General features: G+C 43.5%; 2 protein-coding genes across 4 annotated transcripts in view; both read right to left on the bottom strand.

Annotated features, from left to right (window-relative positions):
• Window positions 1-110: 110 nt before the first annotated feature.
• On the bottom strand, window positions 111-3,051 carry pttg1ipb (PTTG1 interacting protein b). Of its 2 annotated transcripts, XM_057013172.1 has the most exons (9): window positions 2,934-3,018; window positions 2,480-2,519; window positions 2,283-2,411; window positions 1,923-1,975; window positions 1,745-1,853; window positions 1,048-1,153; window positions 775-840; window positions 621-667; window positions 111-395 (listed from the first exon to the last, which is right to left on the bottom strand). In XM_057013172.1, the coding sequence occupies exons 1-9, from the start codon at window positions 2,952-2,954 to the stop codon at window positions 352-354; spliced, it is 615 nt and encodes a 204-aa protein (XP_056869152.1). In that variant the 5' UTR covers window positions 2,955-3,018; the 3' UTR covers window positions 111-351. The 2 variants fall into 2 exon arrangements, with proteins under 2 accessions (XP_056869152.1, XP_056869233.1); XM_057013253.1 differs by lacking the exon at window positions 2,480-2,519 and having other exon boundaries at window positions 2,934-3,051.
• Window positions 3,052-3,837: 786 nt separating this feature from the next.
• myo10l3 (myosin X, like 3) overlaps window positions 3,838-18,890 on the bottom strand; it is a 39,383-nt gene continuing 24,330 nt past the window's right edge. Inside the window, exons 19-41 of one of the 2 annotated variants that reach the window (XM_057038778.1) lie at window positions 18,128-18,208; window positions 16,419-16,543; window positions 16,223-16,337; window positions 13,569-13,675; window positions 11,779-12,189; window positions 11,667-11,694; window positions 10,792-11,565; window positions 10,086-10,209; window positions 9,731-9,974; window positions 9,541-9,636; window positions 9,305-9,398; window positions 9,122-9,177; window positions 8,894-9,036; window positions 8,571-8,765; window positions 8,265-8,422; window positions 7,707-7,830; window positions 7,145-7,442; window positions 6,837-7,044; window positions 6,619-6,755; window positions 6,221-6,344; window positions 5,680-6,135; window positions 5,104-5,295; window positions 3,838-4,971 (exon numbers count right to left, since the gene is read on the bottom strand). In XM_057038778.1, coding sequence (XP_056894758.1) covers window positions 4,867-4,971; window positions 5,104-5,295; window positions 5,680-6,135; window positions 6,221-6,344; window positions 6,619-6,755; window positions 6,837-7,044; window positions 7,145-7,442; window positions 7,707-7,830; window positions 8,265-8,422; window positions 8,571-8,765; window positions 8,894-9,036; window positions 9,122-9,177; window positions 9,305-9,398; window positions 9,541-9,636; window positions 9,731-9,974; window positions 10,086-10,209; window positions 10,792-11,565; window positions 11,667-11,694; window positions 11,779-12,189; window positions 13,569-13,675; window positions 16,223-16,337; window positions 16,419-16,543; window positions 18,128-18,208 — 4,395 coding nt within the window. In that variant the 3' untranslated portion in view covers window positions 3,838-4,866. Of the gene's footprint in view, window positions 4,972-5,103; window positions 5,296-5,679; window positions 6,136-6,220; window positions 6,345-6,618; window positions 6,756-6,836; window positions 7,045-7,144; window positions 7,443-7,706; window positions 7,831-8,264; window positions 8,423-8,570; window positions 8,766-8,893; window positions 9,037-9,121; window positions 9,178-9,304; window positions 9,399-9,540; window positions 9,637-9,730; window positions 9,975-10,085; window positions 10,210-10,791; window positions 11,566-11,666; window positions 11,698-11,778; window positions 12,190-13,568; window positions 13,676-16,222; window positions 16,338-16,418; window positions 16,544-18,127; window positions 18,209-18,890 lie in introns of both variants that reach the window. The other variant, XM_057038771.1, reaches the window with a different exon arrangement.

The following is an 18,890-nucleotide window of genomic DNA, read 5'->3' as shown; positions in this document are numbered from 1 at the left end:
GGTGGCGCGTGGGTTGAATACGTCAAAAGTTTGTTTTCAATCTGGGGAACGAAATATAAAGGCTTTAATTTCACGAGTCCAACAAAACCATTTAATAAAATGAAAAGGAATAATCAGCAAAATAGTTTATATTACAAATACAGTCAAAACAATGAAATAGAATCAGTGTGATCATGGAAATCTAACAATATTTCAGGTGCAGAGTTAAATCCATGGACATTTTCACCATTTACAAGCAACGTTTGTAAGACATCTTAAATAATGGTGTTTAAAGCCACGTTTATATTTTTGCAGGAGTGTCATTAAATCTTTGAATGGGTCTTTATCAGAGAAATCACTGCGGTGCCCCAGTTAATCCTCGTCCATACGGGAATACGGATTTTTCTTTGCAATACCTGAAAGACAGGAAAGGTTTGAGAGTGGGACAGGTTCTGCAACACATCCAGGAGAGGGCGCTGTATGGTCACGTCTTGTTTCTCTACATCGTTCTTCATTCTTATTCTGTTTACATAGTTTTTCTTTTTTCAGCCTTTTTCATCTGATTCATTGATTTGATTTTCGTTTTTCTAACTAAAATAAATCTGTTTCTGTACGTTGGAATCAACATAAAATGTCTTTACCGTATTTCTGTCTGATTTCATCGTGTCTCAGATGCATCTCCGTTCTCCTGATGGGGAAAAAAAGGCAACTATTTAGGTAGACAGATATAAAAAGCAGAGACAGCTGTATATGTGGACCATCCGCAGCTTCATAATCAATAAAATGGGATCTGACCTTTCTTTCTGACGAGCTTTTCTCATGTTGTTTTGTCTTTCCATCCTTGCATCTTCCCTCTTGTTTCTGAAAAGTTAGAATGATTTATGAATGCAAAACATGAAATGGTGCATTAACAGTGCACTTCTTGTCTGTGCTATTAGCTGCAAATCCTGGCAGGCCTTTGGAGACGGCGGTATCAGCCTGGATCGGCGAGGGGGGGGCAACCCATTGTGTTTTCCCGTCCTCTTTTTGCTGAAGGAGGAAAAGAGCTTGTTTGGATGCAGATCTTACCCGACTTTTTCACACTTGCAGCAGCAGAAGCAGCAGCAAACGAGGACACCGATAATTATGACGCCAGCCAGCACCGACATGGTGATGATTAAAATCTGGAAGTTGACTGGAAGCACAGACAGAGGAAACAGTGACGAAAACACACACCTGCAGCTAGATGGACCGAGGATTCAGAAGCTTTGAGTGAATCTCTCAGAGGAAAGTCAGAAATGTGAGGCGGGGGATTTTTCCAGCCATGCTGGACCCAGAACACAGGTCTGGATGGTAAAGGTTACAGCTTAAAATTCTACCCATCAAGAACAAGAGTATATCTCTAAAATGAAATTTCAATTTCGGTCGAAACCGCACAACCATGAAAGCTGTTAACTGTTAACCACTCTAGCTCAACGGGGCTGCGCGTTAATGTGCAACCAGTCATGACTCACAAAAGGTTTCTCAACCAGCTCTGTGCAACTGGGGTCATGTGATCAACACAACAATATAACAATTAAAATTTAGGCTGTAAATCAGAATGTCCCAGATTACAGACACTCGGCTACACTGCTGGAGAAAAGGGTCATTTTAAAGACCCGTTTTGCTTCATTTACAGGGAATTTCACTGTCTTTATCTCTGATTAACGGCTACATTTTCATGCCTTTGGGTGACCTGGTCCTTTAAAATAAACCTTGCAGGCATCACTTTATTTCTGAGGCTCACCCCAACACACCCCCCACCGGGCATCATTCAGAGGGCAGAGACTTTGGGGCGGCAGGACCTTTCCAACTGGGTAGTCGGTGCATAGTTTCTGTGGTTCACACCACAAACACTGGAAACACAAAGTTTTGCATCTGATCACTGGCGTCACATCAAAGCAACGAGGTGGATCTGAACTTACGGACACGTTCTTCAAGCATTCATCACAGCTGCTGTTGGACAGCGCGCAGGGTCCTGCGCATAAATGTCAGATTACAGGGTGTAGGACACAAAGCAGGAAAACAAAACAGTCCGACATCGAAGAGGTTTGTTCATTTTCTGCTCAGAGGGATCAGGAAGAGCTCGAGGGGGGACTTGGCAACCTTTGCCACAAGACGCAAACAAGTCAAAGTTTACCTGTGAACAATAGAAATGGTAAATGTGCTCGGTGGGAATATGTAGAGATACGTTTTTCTTGTCATGTGACCGCCTCCTGACATGAGTCTAAACGGACAAAACGAGGTGGGGGAGTTCTTGTGGAGCAGATAACAGAGAGACTTACGCGACTCCGGAGCAGGAGTCTGCGCCTCCGAGCTCCCGGTCACAGCGCAGAGGATCCAGGCAAGGAGCAGAGCTGAGAGTCGTCCAGCGACGGGCATGGTGAGGCCAGAGGGACCGTGGACTGCCGAAACTAAAGACAGACCGAACTAATGAGCAAAACCGAAGGGTGGACCCCGAGTTTACGACGGCTGACGTCACCTGGTCCCGTGACGCGGCCGTGGAGCTGCAAACAGCTGACCTTGTTTTGGAAAAAGTGCAACACAAATAAACAGACAGATAAATAATCGCAACATATAGTCTGCTCAATGTCATAAGTATCTGATGATAAATATTCCAACAGGTTTATATTTTCAATCACGCAGGTTTTCAGACAGTAACGGTAAGAGTTTGGGTTGCCAGGTTGTGAAAAGCACTGACCCATTAGAGTTAGTGAAAGAAAACCAGCCTATGGTCGGTCCATGGAACCCACCTTTCCAGGTAAAGTCAACACAGCCTGATCTATGATTTTAATGCCACAAAATAGATTAAACTACCTTTACAAATAAAGTATTAAAGAGATGGTTGCGAGTTCTGGAAGTAAAGTCCAGCACATCTTGACTAAAAATAAGAGTCTTGAGATTGGCTGTGGTCACACCTAAGTCAAGAAACTCACCTCAATAGAGTTCAAGCACATTTGTGCTAGGATTCTTCATGTGACCAAGAGGCCAGTAATGGGACCGTTTGTGGGGAAAAAACAGAGGGAAAAAAATCAAGAGAGCTTCAATTGTTCTTCCCACTTTGTTTCCAGTCATGACTGCAGCTTTAAAAGGGCAGCAAATAAGCTGTGAGAATAAAGATGGTCACTCCACGACTGTCCTGCATGTTAATGGCTTCAACAAACACACAAGAGTCTAATTAAGCACAGTGGGATCACAGGACTGTTTATCTCTTTAAATATAATAACCGAGTCTTCAATGCTTAAAGCTGCCTTGACCTATGACCTATGTAGCTGTGCAGATGGATTCACATGCTGTAGGTTTGGCTTAAATCTTTCTACTTTTGTTTATCTAAGTCCGATAGGGTACCAGTAGCTCTGGAAACCATGTTGTCATAATATAACCCCCAGAGTTGCAGGGTTATATTAAAGACTTGCAAGTCCAAATCAGACACAGGAAATACTCACATATGCCAACAGGGGGAGCCGTAACCGCTTGAAAATATATTTACGGTACAAGATCTGACTGGTGTGCATTTTTAAAGTTTACACCCTGGCCAGTGGCAATCACAACTGGGAGGTTGTGATTGCGTAAATTGGGTGTTGTCTATTACGCAAAAGTATTCAATTGAGACATTGTGAACTTTGCAGGGTTAGTATAAAATAAACATGCCAAAAACGGATAAACCTTTCTACTATTCGACCTCCTTTCAGAGAATTTGGAATATTTTTGGCAGCACATGGCCACTAGAGGGCGCATCGAATATTAGAAATTTATGCGCCATAATTGGTTACACAAATGATTAAAACAAATAGTTGGTCTCTCACTTTATTGGAGTGAAGACATAAATAATGACACATGTTTCTGAAATACAATAATTTATTAAACCATCTTTAAATTCTGATATAAAACATTTTCTGAATTTTTTCTTCAAAAAGTCAGAAATCTCAGAAATACAGTCATTGTCAATGGCAAGATCAGCTGTGGCCGCCGGCGGCTCACCTGTGTGAGTATGATTGGAGACAGTGATGCCGTGTAAGGTAAATACTAAGCTCATTATGTGTGGATCATGATCTAATCCTGAACTAGCAAGAACAGAATAAAGGACAGTGAATAATGAAACTGGATACACTTCTGTCCTCCAATGCACAAATAACAGAGAAAAAAAACCAAATAGCTAGGATAATCACATCAGTACATTCCCAGCACACCATTCACCTCACTCAGTCTGCTTTTCCTCATTTCAATAAATAAATACCCCCACCCTCACATCGCCTTTGACATGAGAGAGAAAACTGCTTTATCAGACACAAATGAACTAAAAAATCTGCTTGTTTCTAAAAACAACCCCAAAAGTTTCAGACTTCAATCAAAGCACAAAGCTAAGAATGAGCAAGTGAGCATTAAACACTGAAGGCCCCAGAATTAAGATTTCGTTCCTGAAACGCTGCATCTGCACCGATTCTGCGAGCCCAGAATGGCTGAAATCTTAAACAAGGCAAGATGAGGGACATATTTACACGGCATTATGTATAAACCTGAGGGACTCTCCAGCCAGGAGAACATTCATTATATTGGGGACACTTGAATAAAGTGGCATTTGCCATCAAAGCACATTCTTTTTACCTCAAATCATAGAAATGACTTTCTTCCTAAATTCAGTTTTTAATTGGGTTTTGGGGTTGGTGCAAAGGCAGGAAGCAAACACTGTCTATTGTTTCTTGGTTACTTAGACAATTAACTACATTTCAAGTAATATGTGAGAAATGACCAGTGTAACTGATGAGGATTAGTAACAAGTCTGGAGCCTGTCAAGCCTTCGGGACAGTGTCTCTGTGTTGCCTGTGAACAGTCTGCTGAGTTTCTCCACCATATCTGGTGTCCTGTCAATCATCTGATCCAGTTGCTCCCAAAACTGGAGACAGACTTCACGCTGCAGCGCTTCTTCACGATCATGTTTATGTAGGCTTTCATGATCTTTGTGATCTCAGCAACCTGGAAACAAACACATGAAGCAGACATTCAAGGTCTGGACCATCATCCTATTAAAGATAAGTCAGATGAGACATTATTTTTATTGTTATTTTGGATCGTGTTGTTCTTTTTAGAAGCACGAGCATGAGGTACCTGGGGTGTTTCAAAAAACATCTCCCTCTCGTCCACGGTGATCTTGTAGGTGCACGGCTGTGGAGCTCCAAAGAAAATGATGTGTTCGTATGGGAAGGTCTCCAGAGGTTTGGGCTCACCTCGCTTGTATACAGACACGTTTTCAGCACTCACACTCAGCCACAGATCATGAGGGAAGCCTCCTTCTTTACACTGTAAAGACACAGAAAACAATGTCTTCAATCCACTTCAGATTCAGTCAGAACCAGTTCGTAAAAAAATTTTTTTTCATTTAGTGAAATTAGTGGGGCAAGTATAAATATATTTTCTTTAAAGTGAATGCTTTTGCCACAAAGCCAAGTCTCTTTTCTAGTATAAATCAGCCACTAAGGGTCACTACAAACACAGGAAGTTTGTATTTGACTACAGATTATGGTTGATATTTTTCCCAAAAATATTTTTCAGAGGTGGTTCCAATGTTCTCCCATGTATAAAGTAGTGAAATAATTGATTCAATGTTCTCATATTGTCTCAAACAAATTATTCAGGACTGAATTACAATATATGTCAGCAATAGTTTACGTATCCAGTAATCACCTCAACATCAAACAGTGTGGAGCCGTATCCAGGCCACTCTTTGATAACGGTCATGTATTTCAGCATGGCCTGATGCTGGTCCAGACCACTGAGGCGGGACCACTTCTCCACAATGCTCGCTCTGGTGGCCGACATCTCTTCCTTGATCCACATTTCCAACATCTGCTCCTCCTCCATACGCTGCTTTTTCATCGACCCTGTCTTCAGCCCCCGTCGCAAAGTCCCATCCAGGAAGCTGGTCCTCCGGCGCTCCAGAGTTTGGCCAGACCCAGAGGCTGTGCCAACCTTGGTGAACTGGAGAATTCTGCTGCGCAAGCGTCCGACGGGATAGACATTTTCCAGGCTCCAGGTGACTCGTGTTTTGTCGCCATACAGAAACTGCAGACGTAGAGCAGCTAGGTGCTGCAGGGTTTCCTCTCGTGCTGGGAAGTGGCCCCGTGTCAGACTCTCATGTGCCTGAAACACAAGCAAATCGTCAGGAACACCATCAGCCTTAAAAAAAACACTCTCACTGAAACGTGACATTAGGAGAGAACCCCACCTGCTCAAACATAAATGCAAACTCCACTCCTTCTTTAGGCATGCTCTCCACATCCAGGAAACAGTACAGTTTAAAGTACAGTTTCCACTGGCCGTCATCCTCCGCCTCCTCGCTTCCAGCAAGTCTGATAGGAAACACAATCCTATCACTTATGTATCTACAGAACAAGTCGTATCAAAAGCTACACAAACAAGGCTGTAATAATATTACGTATCAATATATGTCATCAAACATGACCTATCAAATACAGATAGGAAGTGTTCCTTTTGTTTTGCTGCAGCAGTGCTAGAGGTTGTAATGCAGCAAGTAAACGAGGTTAGTTAAGTGTCATAAATATGGTAGAGTGGATGTAGGCAGGACATTTGGCAATGTATGCAACACATACAGGTATAACGCACCTTTCAAATTTTGCCAAAACATCGGCGACGAGAACCCTGCTTTCCACGGCTTTGTCAACGGTGTTATTGTGTTCAAAGAGCGCAAACATGTTCCTGCTGTCCTCCATAGCCAGACCTCTGATCAGTTTCTCCACTACCTGGAGACAGAACATGAACAGCTGTGTTACTGGTTGAATTTCAGAGGTAATTTGGCTTTAAAATATTGCAAGCAAACGAACCTCTCCCGCTGTGGTGTGTGAGTTAATAGAGATCTTGCAGGACCCTCCTCCATGACAGTACACTGTGGTGGTCATTTCCTGTCTGGTGAGAAGTGCCACGATTTCCTCTTGAGAGGGAACTAACTCTCTGGTCTTGGTCTTCTTCAGAGATTCGCTTATGAAATGGGCAAACATTTCAATTTCGGTACCAGGGAACAGCTCCCTAATCCTGAAAAGACACCAGGAACATTAACACTGTGAACCGAGAAGCAAGAAAGTGTGGGGGAGTTCAAGGTGAATGTTTCAACACGCCCAAAAGTAGAGTGCACCTTTTGAGATGAAACCTGAGGTAGCGTAGGATGCCTCTGCTGGGTAAGAAGGTGCAGCTCATGCACGTTAGGAGATGCCAATGGGCGCGATTGGCAGGACTGTTGGGGTGCGGGACGTGATTGGTTTGTTTGATCAGCTGGCAGTAAACTTCGTCTCTTAGTGACCTCAGGTCTTGACAAGTCTGTAGAATTCCTTGGATGATTGGGACAGGGTCTGAAACTGCCTCCATCTCCTGCAGAGAGTTGAAGATCTTCACAGCCTCATCCTGCAGGCTGGTGTAACCCTTTTCTTTTTGCACTGGAAGAGAGAAAAGAGATTTTGTGAGTCAGGAAATCCCAATTTGTAGGTTTGCCCTCAATATTCTTAGGACTGATCTATGGAATGGCATTAAACCGCAATAAAAACATTCAAGAAATAAAAACATAAGGTCATGATTTTGACCAGCAATACTTTGGAAGTCATCTCATCTCGTGCTATTTGTGATTAAAAATATATGTAAAGACTGTTTAGATACTTAACATTAATTCCATTTCGGAGGCATTAAAGGTTCTCAGCACTTACAGTGGACGCTGACATCTCCGTAGGGTAGAGGCAGCAGAGGAGAATGAAGAGGATGCTGGGTATATCTGAGGATGGGGTTCCTCCTGTAAGTCTGCTCCACTGCTTCCACATTCAAACTGCTCTCCTGCTCAGACAGAAATCATGTCTTAGCATAAAAAGGTTGCAGCACAAGGATCAATTAACAAGCTGTTGAGATAGAAATATCACAGAGGAAATATCAGTGGTACATGAAGAAAACAGCTGGATGCAAGAACATTAGGTGAAAGTGTTTAAGGTAGGGGAGAAGAAGAATGAACGCAGCTCACAGCACACAATCGTAGTGAGCACAAATACCTCCAATAACTACAGTGTCTCTGGCACAGAAGGTTTTCATGACTTAAAAAAAATCAGATAAATATTATCAGTGCCAACATGATAGAACAGCACGTTTAGTGAGGACCATGTAACCTTACCAAAAAACATCAGCAACGTTTAGCAACAGTCTTATTTATACATCAGTATGAAATGAGGTACAGTATATAGTGAAAACAAAAGTACTCAAAGTGTGTCAGGAAATACCTTGATATCCCTGATGAGCTGTTGTGTTGGTGTTTCAATGGGAACTTTGCTGTCTATGGCTCCCTGTATGGCATTCGCCCACCGCATGGCTTCATTCAGCATTTTGGTATAAAGACGGTAAGAGTGTTTGCGCCCGTGCACAATTATGTTCCAGTAACCTGGGTCAAAAAGGCAGAGAGAAATCTTCACAATCTGTAACACTATAATGGATATTAGATATTTCATTTATGCCGTAGATCCCTCAAACTAAATGGAGTTTGGGTTAAGTAAGGTGTCTGAGTTATTCTCAGTAGAGCAGGAACTGACCAGTATCCTTAAAGACCTTCTCATCTGGTTGTACCAGAGAGCAGAGACTGTTGAGGACCAGTGTTCCCAGTTTGGAGGCACTGCGTTCAGGTGACTTGTAATAGTCCAGAGAGTTTGACGTAAGAACAAACCAGCGCTTCTTCAGCTTCAGAGAAGTGCTTTTTACACCAGACTTCATCTCCTTCTGGAGCCAACCTGTGAGAGATTAGAAAACACAGTTAATTTCAAAATGTATTATGTGTGTGTGTGTGTGTGTGTGTGTGTGTGTGTGTGTGGTGTGTGTGTGTGTGTGTGTGTGTGTGTGTGTGTAATAGACAGCCTACCTCTAACTATGAACTCCTGTCCATCGACTCTGGAGTCCCCCTTGGACTTCTGCAGCAGGCCGATCCAGTGATGCATCTCCTCAGGAGTGTCGGTGTTGCAGTGAATCACACGGTTGGCCGTGATGATGACAAATGAGTTGGGTCTGTGAAACAAAACCCACCCGTCATTATACCACGTACGTGTTGGAGTCTTTCAGGTAACTGAAGGAATTATTGAAAATTTCTGACCTGTCAGGATTGTCTGACGCACAAACGGAATCAATCAAGCCCACATCTAATGTGCCCTAAACAGAGTAACAGGGTAAAAAAAATTATTGAAAAAAATGTTATGATTAAACAAAAAACTTTACAGTTCAATTAATACTTCTGCCACATCATTACAGGGCCCAGACTGTGGTAAACATTACTAACCACTGCATTCTTGGGGTTGGCCTGCTCATGATGCATCTCCATGAGCTGCTCTGGGCTGGCAGTGTGGACCCGACTCAGCACACTGAACCAACAACTGCACGAGATCAGACACAGATAGAAGATATAAAAAAATACCAGTTGCATCCACAAGGGGGAACTTTGTCCCCACTCATGGTTTATACAGAGCCGCTGACGAAGCAGATATAATTAGTATAGAAACTGTGGAGATAATATACCTGGCATCTTCTGGAGACTCTGCATAAATGTGGTAGGTCCTCTCCTCAGTCACAATGTTCAGTGCATTTTCCTTCTCATGATTGTCCACAATCTCCCTACAGAAACACCCCAAATTGCCCAAAACTTAGTCAACCCCTTCTGCTTCATCTAAATATAAAAAGAAAAAGATTTTTTTGATCAGTTCCTTACTTGGTTGTGCGGATGTCAATGGTTCCTTTTAGCTTCTCCTCACTGTCGTTCTCAAAGTACATGAGCTTCGAGTCCCGCAGCACGAACCAGCGCATCTTCCAGTTACGGCGAGACAAAGTGGACATTCCTCCTCCTTTCTTGTAAAGCCAGCCGGATTTGACCGAGTCCTGCTTGGCCCGAAACCACATAAATGTTTCGTCCTTCAGGACGCACCAGCGGCGACGCCATGGGATCATGAGACCACCTCGATAAAGGAGAGAAGGTGAAGATGACATTTAGAGAATATCCACACAAGCACGTTCTTCGACCGACTGTGTAGACCTAAAACAGCAAACAAGACAGAAAAGCTTCTCACTTTTCATGTAGAGGTAGCCGTGGAAGTATGGAGGCCCGCTGCCATTCAGCAGGTTCACTCTTCCGTTGGAAACTTCCTCGTCCGTGTCCACGTAGCCGTCATTGTCCTCATCGCTATCGATGAACTGAAACACAAAAGATACATTTCCTATATGTATATGAGCGATATTTCCTCAAATGAAATGAAGCCAGCAAGAAACGTCTGTCATTATTTTTCTCAGTGAAGCCATAAATCATGCACACACGCCCATGCAGGCTTGCACGCTCTCATCCCTCCCGTTAACATTTCGCTGAGCTGACAGTCTGGGCTCTGCGATATCTGGGAATGGGCTCGCATGCATGTCGGCGGGGCCAAAACAAATGGTTGCAACAGCTTTTCTAACATCAGCTGCGCTTTCTAATGTCCTGAGGGAGAAATTGGGCTCATGTGCTCAATAATGTGCACAGTTATTATAGCAGGGAAATAACAAATCTACAGCAAATCAAATCCATGTGGGAAAATTTCAGGTTTGAAAAGCTTTGCACTGTTCCAAAGTTCATAATTTGATTTTCTTAAGATTAGAGATTCCCAAACAGATACTAGTAATGGTACTAATCTGGAGGAACAACAGCTCAAGCAAAAACTGTACAGATCAACATTAGTGTACAATCTTTTTCTGGAAATCTCTGATCCACATGGCTCTGGATTTTTAACAACTGGTTCTCACCGAGTCCGAGCTGCCCCTGAAGGAGTCCAGGCTGTTTTGGGTAGCAGATTTTCGCAGCACCTCCTCATCTGTGATATTGCCATCGTTGGTACTGGCCCCCGAGCTCCCGTGAGCCTCCTCAAACTCCTCCTGATCATAGTCTGACTCTGCGTCTGGCATGATTGGGTGGGATGGCTCCTCGGTCGCATGCTCAAGGTCTGAACCCCTGCTGCTCCCGTGGGCCTGCTTCTTCCCGTTAGTGACCACAGCCGGAGGAGCGGGAGGTCTGGAGGTTTGAGGGTGCCCATTGGGAGTAAGTGGTGAGAGCTTTGATGATGAAGGAGCGTCCACTTGTCCTTCTGCAAAGGCAGGAGGTGGAGGAGGAATACTCTGGAGTACATCCTTGGCCAAGGGAACCTTGGCTAGAGGAGGGAAGTCAGGCAAAGGAATACACTCGTCCTCAGCAGGGAAACCTTCATCCACCTCCTCCTCAGCTAGAGGAGCGGTTGATTCGGTGGGGTCATGGAGATTCTCCTCACTCGAGAGGGATGGCTCTAAACCGCCAAAGTCCAGGAGATCCAGGAACTCTGTAGCGACACGGGACGCTTCTTTTTCCAACCTGTAGATTTCAGCATCCCTCATCTTGCGCAGCTCCTCCTTGGGGACGTCCCCTAGCAGAGACATGCTGTCTTCCTGCTGTTTCTGCAAACGCTCAATCTCCCTCTCAAGCCGCAGGATCTCCTCCATCTGACGGCTCTCCTCCTCAGAGCTGTGGCTGGAGGACAGAGCTTGGGACTAACAGAGAAAAAGCGTTGTTGAGTGTAAATGTGGCTGTAAACTATGCAGCATCAGATTCAAAGATGAAAATGTTTTTTGGATAAAGTTGATGTATTTACCTTCTGACAAACACCGTTTACCAATGAGCTGCTAAAAAGAAAAATTAAAAGTACTTTAAAAACTGCTGAAAATGATTGGTTATATTCAAGCATCCAAAACTAAAAACCTTACCTCTTCTCATTGGTGTTGGCTGCCATCTTTTGCTCTTCCTCCTTCATTAGTCTCAACTCCTCCTCCCGCTTCTCCATCTCCTCATGCAAGAGCCTCTGTCTCTCCTCCTCTTCCTCTCTCTTCCTCTTCTCCTCCACCTCCTGTTGTCTTCTTTCCTCCTCCATCCTCCTTCTCTCCTCCTCTAGGCGTCTCTCTTGCTCTTCTTCTTCTCTCCTCCTCTTCTCCTCTTCGTCTCTCTTCTGTTTCTGCTCCCTGAGGCAGCGATAAAGGAAACGGCCCGAGCGACCCCTGTAATGTTTCTGCAGAACGATGGTGGCCAAGCGCAGGCGCAGGAACTTGCGTCTCCAAAAGTGAGTCCGGTAGTTTTTCTGGATGGTGACAATGCTGGACAAAATCCTCTTGTATTGTTTCCTGTTGAGAAAATCAGAGACAAATATTGAAAGTTGGCATCCCGAGGCTCGAATCCAACATTAGCTGACGCCATTGTGTTGCCACAAACATCCCTGACGTCTACATATCATTGTCAGTCTCTGTCTAAATAAGCAAACTGTACATTGTGAAGAGCGCAGTGTTTGGAGTATGTCGTGAGAGAGCTGTTCCACTGGGTCAATTGTTTAGGTCTGTGTCCAAGCCCCATCTCCCACAAACACATACATTGTTCACACAAATGCACATGACTTGTAAAAGACCACACACATCAGTCTGACATTTGACCTTGTCTTGTCCCCATTGTAATTATTCCCAGGTCTCTGACTGATCTTAGGACACATATAAGGTTACACATAATAATACAAAATTTCTTTAGGGAAGTTCCCACCCCTCAATTTTAGTTCTGTCATCTGCAGGGAGTTTGTAACGAGGATGCTGTCATCAGGCCCATTATACTCTTGCACTGGAGCTTCTCACAAGACTGCATGTGAGAGTGCACAGTGCAACACACAGGTGGAGAGCACTGCTGGGTTAAAGTAAATCCCCTGAGATGTCTGCGTGCGCCAGTACTGAAAACCACAACAGCGAATGTCCTGACTGACAGGCAGAGAAGGGAAAGACTGACGAATTTAGGTCAGTTAGTTCAAATGTGTTTCATGATCAGGGATAATGTTCATATCTGTTTAGCTCTCATGGCTTTGCGAGCTATGTTTGCCTGGTGGAATTACTTTATCAAAGAGGCCATTTTTTTATGATAGGAGCCTGATTTCAAATTTAAAACTCAATGTCCATGTGCATGACTGTGGATGTATTAAGGAAGAGACCACTGATCACAGATGTGTCAAAAACATTGTTAATTAGTATTAATTGTAGCACATAAGCAAATCATTTAAAAACCCTGCAATATAGTACCCTGATACCATTTAATATTGCCTGGTGTTAAAACAAGAATGAAGGCATTCAGATGTCATGGTAACAGTCACAGACTAACCTTAAGCATTAGTAAAAGTATTGTTGTTAGACCTGTAAAAATTATCAAGAGAGAATCTAATTTATACAATATATAAATAAGAACAGATTCTGCACAGCAAAAACTTTGTTCTAAGTATGCAAAACATTTCTACACAATTTTGTATGAGCTATTTAGTTTGGAGAAACCTTGAGATTTATATGTTGTTTTCTTTAGTTTCTAACAACAGAGCAAGTGGCAGTTAGGTCTCTCTCTCAGACACACACACACACACGCACGCACACGCACACACACACACACACACACACCTAGGCTGTATGCACCTCTATTACAAAACAAACATAGACAACTGTCGCTGCCATTCACCCCTCCTCCACACTTCACTACTCACCTTGCCACATAGCTGAGGATGTGGGCGCGGATCACCATGCCAGCCCTGTGCCGCACCTCTTCCCTCTCCTTCTCCAGCCTTTGCTCCAGGGCCTCCTTCAAGAACACCTGCGGGATGAGCCCGCCACGGCCAGCAGGGAACGACAGAGAGAGAAACACAGGCAGAGAGAATGGGAGGGGTTAGCTCCTCCAAGTCTGCAAAAGAGATGTGAAGTGTCTCTGTTGTCTGCTGGCAGCATCCGGTGCAACTGTGGCGAGGCTAGCAGGACTGCCACTGTCCCTGACTGCAGAACAGAACAGATTGGAGTAACAGCAGTGACACTGCAGTAAAGCTGCTAATTCTGCTACTGCAGAGCCTCATTGTATTCAGGCGCTCTTCCTGAGTATTTTCCTCCTGCCGCTGCTGCTGTTGCTGCTACCAGTGCATTGGTAGCTAGACTGACGTGCACAGGCAGAGAGGGACGGAGAGGGAGGGGAGAGGAAGGGAGAGGAGGGATGGAGGGATGAGGGGGAGGGATGGTGGCTGGGGTCCAGATCCAAAGCCACACCTCTCCTTGCACTTATGAAGGACTGAGAAAGAGTTTTGTTAACCCTTTCCTTGTTCCTGGAGAGTGCTGCAAAAGTTGCTGCTGCCTCTGTGATGAATGGACAGTTTCCCTTACCTATATTCTGTATGAGAGACAAGCATACAGTAGGCATATGGAATTATTAAAACTAATCAGATTTTAGTCTGCCTCACCAGCTGTGTCTGGGGTTATGTGATAATGCGATATCTGTCGCAGCACTGCAGGATAAACTGCTACAACTGCAATTTTAAGTGTGTGTGTGTGTGTGTCCCAGATGTTCCACTAATCAAAGGATCTCACAGCTGCTCTGTAAAGTCTGTGAGCGGAGGAACCTTCCACTTCATCCACATCCTTCCCCTTCCTATAAAACAAATGGTTCGCAAAGACTCATAGGGACACACACACACAATCGTACTTCACCCAAGCCCTAATTCTGGGCACACACTTCCTCTGTACACAATCAGCACATATATAATTACACACAGATTGTTTCTCCAAAAGGAAATGTAGCCCCCTTCCCACAACCCACACCAAAATTTCCCCGAGCCCAAAAATATTATACTGCCATCTAGAAGCACCAGACTGTGGACACACAAACACGGACTCAGACTTTTTGTAACAGCTTGGTTTGAAACAGGAGCCTGCTCTCTTCTGTCTCTCGGTATACAGTGAATGGCAAAGTTAGTCACAGGTCAATGTTCTGACCCTGAATGCCAAATGAAGTCCAGCCAACGATTCCCTCTGTGAAGGCAGTGATTCACTTTGCACAGATGCCAGAATGCAATATGTGCAGCTACACAGTACCAACACGTGCTCCAATCTTTGTCTTTTTAAAGCTGCCCATAAAGGGCCCAATAAATTAGTCTCACTGGAACCAGGAAGTCTGTGTAAATTCAGCACATTGTTGCAAAAGTGTAAAAATGCTTTAGATACAGTATGTCCACTCTGGCAGTGGTGTCCAACACAATGGACAGCTTCTCCCTCTGACAAGTCATTAAGGGTTAATCATTTGATGAGAGGGAAGAACAAAAAGAGGGCTTTGAGCAGGGTAGTTGATGATTGCTTGAAATAAATAGGCCAAGAGCACCAGGGAGTGGATGAGGGGCAGAGAGGGAGAGATAAGTGACAGATAAGCTCAGCTCAGCCTTGCGACAGATGAACGTTTTTACACCATGCAAAATTTTGTCAAGCTAGCTGAAAACGTGTCTTCTAACATATACAACGGTTTAGCCCTGCCTCCACATTGCCCGGAGTTTTGTTTATCAACCAGTGAGTATGAGGAGTCTAGCACTGGAGCGACAATAAAACTGCCTCTGGATTCCTGTAAGCCCCCCCGGTGCTGGGCTGCAGTTACAGTAAAAGTCACTTGATTGGGGGGTTTTTAGGAGTAGCCATGCAACTCTGTGGTCATCCATGGGAATAAATCTTGACCAAAGCCAGCATGAAGAATCTTTGGGACATGAGTCACAGTTCCAATTGTCCAAATTGTGGAACATATTGACAGCTAGGCTTAAAGAACCACGAGAGAAATATATATTTTTGTATTGCATATTAGCTTAGAAGCCCCTTCAAATTAACCAGATCATTATAGCAAGTGAAGTACACAAAAAACTATACACCAAACAAAATGCACATATTTCTTTGTTTTTGCTGCCTGCTATTCAGAGCCTTAGTAAATCAAACCTCTAAGACTTTTCTGAAATGTGCATGTAGGTGGCTAAATGGTGCACTGTAGGCTACATGATAAAGGAAGCCGTGAAGTGACATTTGACCCAATCCCACAGCCTCTGCAGCTGTTTCATTGTTTGCTTTTAAGGTGTGATTCTATTAATAAACATGCACAGACAAATATAAGTATATCGTATTGAATTATGCTGAAACACAAACAAATTCAGACATGCAAAACCAGTAACCACAATGTACTCCGAACATTTCAGGCTTCCAGCGCTTTGCTTTTGAGTAATGTGAGGGATGAGGTTCGGTCAGCATAGCGCTTGTGATGTCTGTGACATGAATGTAAGTCAAGCACAAGTGACACAAACATGTTTGGGCATGTGTGCATGTGTGAGACTTTGCATGTGTGCTGCACCTTTGTCTTCCCCAGATGCCACTCCTGTTTGTCTTTGTCCTGAAGTGTGAGAAGATCTGAGCAGCACTGCTTCTCATCATCTGAGTGGATTTTGTTCTTCAGGATTATCTTGTACCTGTAAAAATGCACAAACATGTATACACATACATTTTCAGGAACACAACAGCAAAACTAACAGACTGTTTAGTAGAACGACCTGCTGTAGAAGTCCCTAAAGGTTCTGCGGACAGGGAATCCAGCCCTACGGATCTTCACAGTTTCCAGCATCCCAGAGTATCTCAACTGATTCAGAACCACATCGGAATCAAACTGGTTGGCCTTCTGTAGGTGGCAAACAAAAAGCAGGTGAACTACAAAGGGCAAAATGTTTGTTCCCCTGAAAGGATAGAAACATTATCGGCTTTATGTTTTGTTGATTTTGCTTTTTATGATCTGATTTCTGAGGTTTTTTTTAGGGCAATTGATGTTTTCTGTCAGTGGGAGATGTGGAGCCGCTAAAGACTGCAGACAAAAACAATCCTTCACAGCACAGCCCACACGCCGATTCAAACGATCTTACTGCTGAGTCAGGCTGAACTCGGACTAATAAGTAGCTTAGCACGTTGAGCACTATCATCTTACATTAACAGTTTACTCCAAAGAAAACAACACTCCATCAGCGAGAAACCTGAACACTGCTGGGAGACTAGAGCCATTTTTTCCCCCTGAAATAACAGGCTGTGCTGTTCTCGGCTCTTCGCTCAGAATCCCTCGGCGGAGTATCCGAAAAAAAATCAGGGCTGTCTGCCGCCTTACACCTCTGTGCAGACACGGATCACTTGGAGGGAGCACGAAGGCTATTGTCACTTTGAGAGCCAAGGCCCTGGATAATGCCCACAAAGGACCACAGCATTCTCAAAATGTGTTGGTCTAATTACAGGCTAATGTGACTATGCATGGAAAGATTTAGATACAAAGGCACTTAGGCACTTTTATGTTTTCATGGCCATAATTAAACACACACATGCACACTTAAAAGAACACCCCCTCATAGCTCTGAACTCTGCTCTTTCCCAGAGGATTTAGGCAGATGAAAGAGGGACAACACGCCAACCTGTCTGAGTGAAAACAAGCTGACCCTTTCCTCTATGACCTTTTTTCCCAAGTAGAGTGTGTGCATGTACTGTACATTCCACAACTACATTCTGTGTTTTTATGAATGTAATCATTCCAGGATTGTGTGCACAGTCCTTTCAATCTGCAGGATTTACAGAGGCACAGCTTGTTCCATCTTGACCTTGAGGAAGATGGTACAGTTTCCCTGATCACGTACACTCAAGAAGGTGTGGGCTTTTACACAGACGGTCGTAGGTGAAGATCTAAGTGGACAATAAATGCTCTGTGTCCTTCAGATGTAACTGTATCTGAAAGAATGTTCCTGAAATAAAGGCAGCCAAATGTCCTCACAAAGAATCTCAGAGAAGCAGAGTGGATTTGCAGTTTGATAGAGGATGAAAAAAAAGAGAGCTGCACCTCAACTGCAGCATGCTGGTCTTATCTTAGCATTCCACTGATGCAGCCAGATCAGTGGTGTATCAGCCAAGCTGCTGCAGCTGGAGTGGATAGCGGTAACCTCTGACCTCTGCTGAAGGGAGTAAAGTGGGAGGAATGTTCTGGTACGCAGCCCTTTATTTAATGGGGAGCAGCCTCAGTGTTTTTTAATGCTAAAATTATTAGTGAAAACAACACAAATAGTTATATTTTAAGTTGAAAATCTGTAGGAAATTTTTGTAATGAGGTGCAAAAATAGTTTGGATCAAGGGAGGCTCAGAATAGAACCAATGATGTTTAACATTGACCTTGACAGTAGGGTTAGGTCTTTAAAGTTTCCTGACTTTTATGAGTTATGAAATTTGCGTGTCCTACCTTGTCCATGTTTGGTTTGATGCAGCGTACAAAGAAGGGGTTGGAGGCGCTTAATGTGGCCATCAGGGAATGCAAAGAGTCCTGAAACACGTAGAGAGCAAGACGATTAAGATCAGGAAAGGAGACAAGGTGGCTGTGTAGTCGAAAGTTAGTCTTTTACATCTCTAATATTTACTTAACCATCGACTTCTCTCCTCTGGGGAGGAATAAAAGGTAAACAATTAAGGTGAAATCCATCCAAATCTTTCAGTTTTTCACTACTTGGTATACTGTATAGAGCAAACATTTGGATGCTTTTTGCACTGATGTTTTATGAACTGAATCTGACTAAGAATCTTAAGATAACATTTTGTTTTGACAAATTCTTAAAGCTAGTTCATCCCTGTCAAGACATGTTGGAATTCTCACAGAAAGCACCAGAGAGCACAAGAGCACCTTATACCGGCACATATACACCTTAAAGAACTTTATATCGGATACAATTTGCTGAAACATGGGATTCAAATTGTTAAGTTCTTCTTGAAACGTTGGCTAAATTCTGCAAATTACTCAGTTCTAACTTGATTCTAACTTGTGAAATTTGATCAAAATTGCATTTCAATCCTTTCTTACATGAACATTTTTCACATTGACTTGGAAGGAAAATTTTTAGATGTTCTCTAATCCCGCTGTCTTTAAATTAGTAAGGCTAAAACCACACAAGCATTCATGCAGAAAATGAAAAATGACAACCACGCAGGATCAAAAACACACTGTCGAATAA

This window comes from Takifugu flavidus, chromosome 1, assembly GCF_003711565.1.
Source record: "Takifugu flavidus isolate HTHZ2018 chromosome 1, ASM371156v2, whole genome shotgun sequence".
Taxonomy (NCBI): domain Eukaryota; kingdom Metazoa; phylum Chordata; class Actinopteri; order Tetraodontiformes; family Tetraodontidae; genus Takifugu; species Takifugu flavidus.
The sequence above is the reverse complement of the archived record's forward strand: the minus strand, read 5'-3'. Positions and strand labels throughout refer to the sequence as shown.

Bases quoted from the DNA above. Each gene is read 5' to 3' on its own strand.
- pttg1ipb (XM_057013172.1), bottom strand. From the start codon at position 2,954: ATGTGCTTGAACTCTATTGAG. The intron at 668-774 runs GTCAGATCCCAT...TTTCCCCATCAG, and splicing joins AAAGCTCGTCAGAAAGAAAG to GAGAACGGAGATGCATCTGA. The intron at 396-620 runs GTAAAGACATTT...CCTGTCTTTCAG, and splicing joins TGAAATCAGACAGAAATACG to GTATTGCAAAGAAAAATCCG.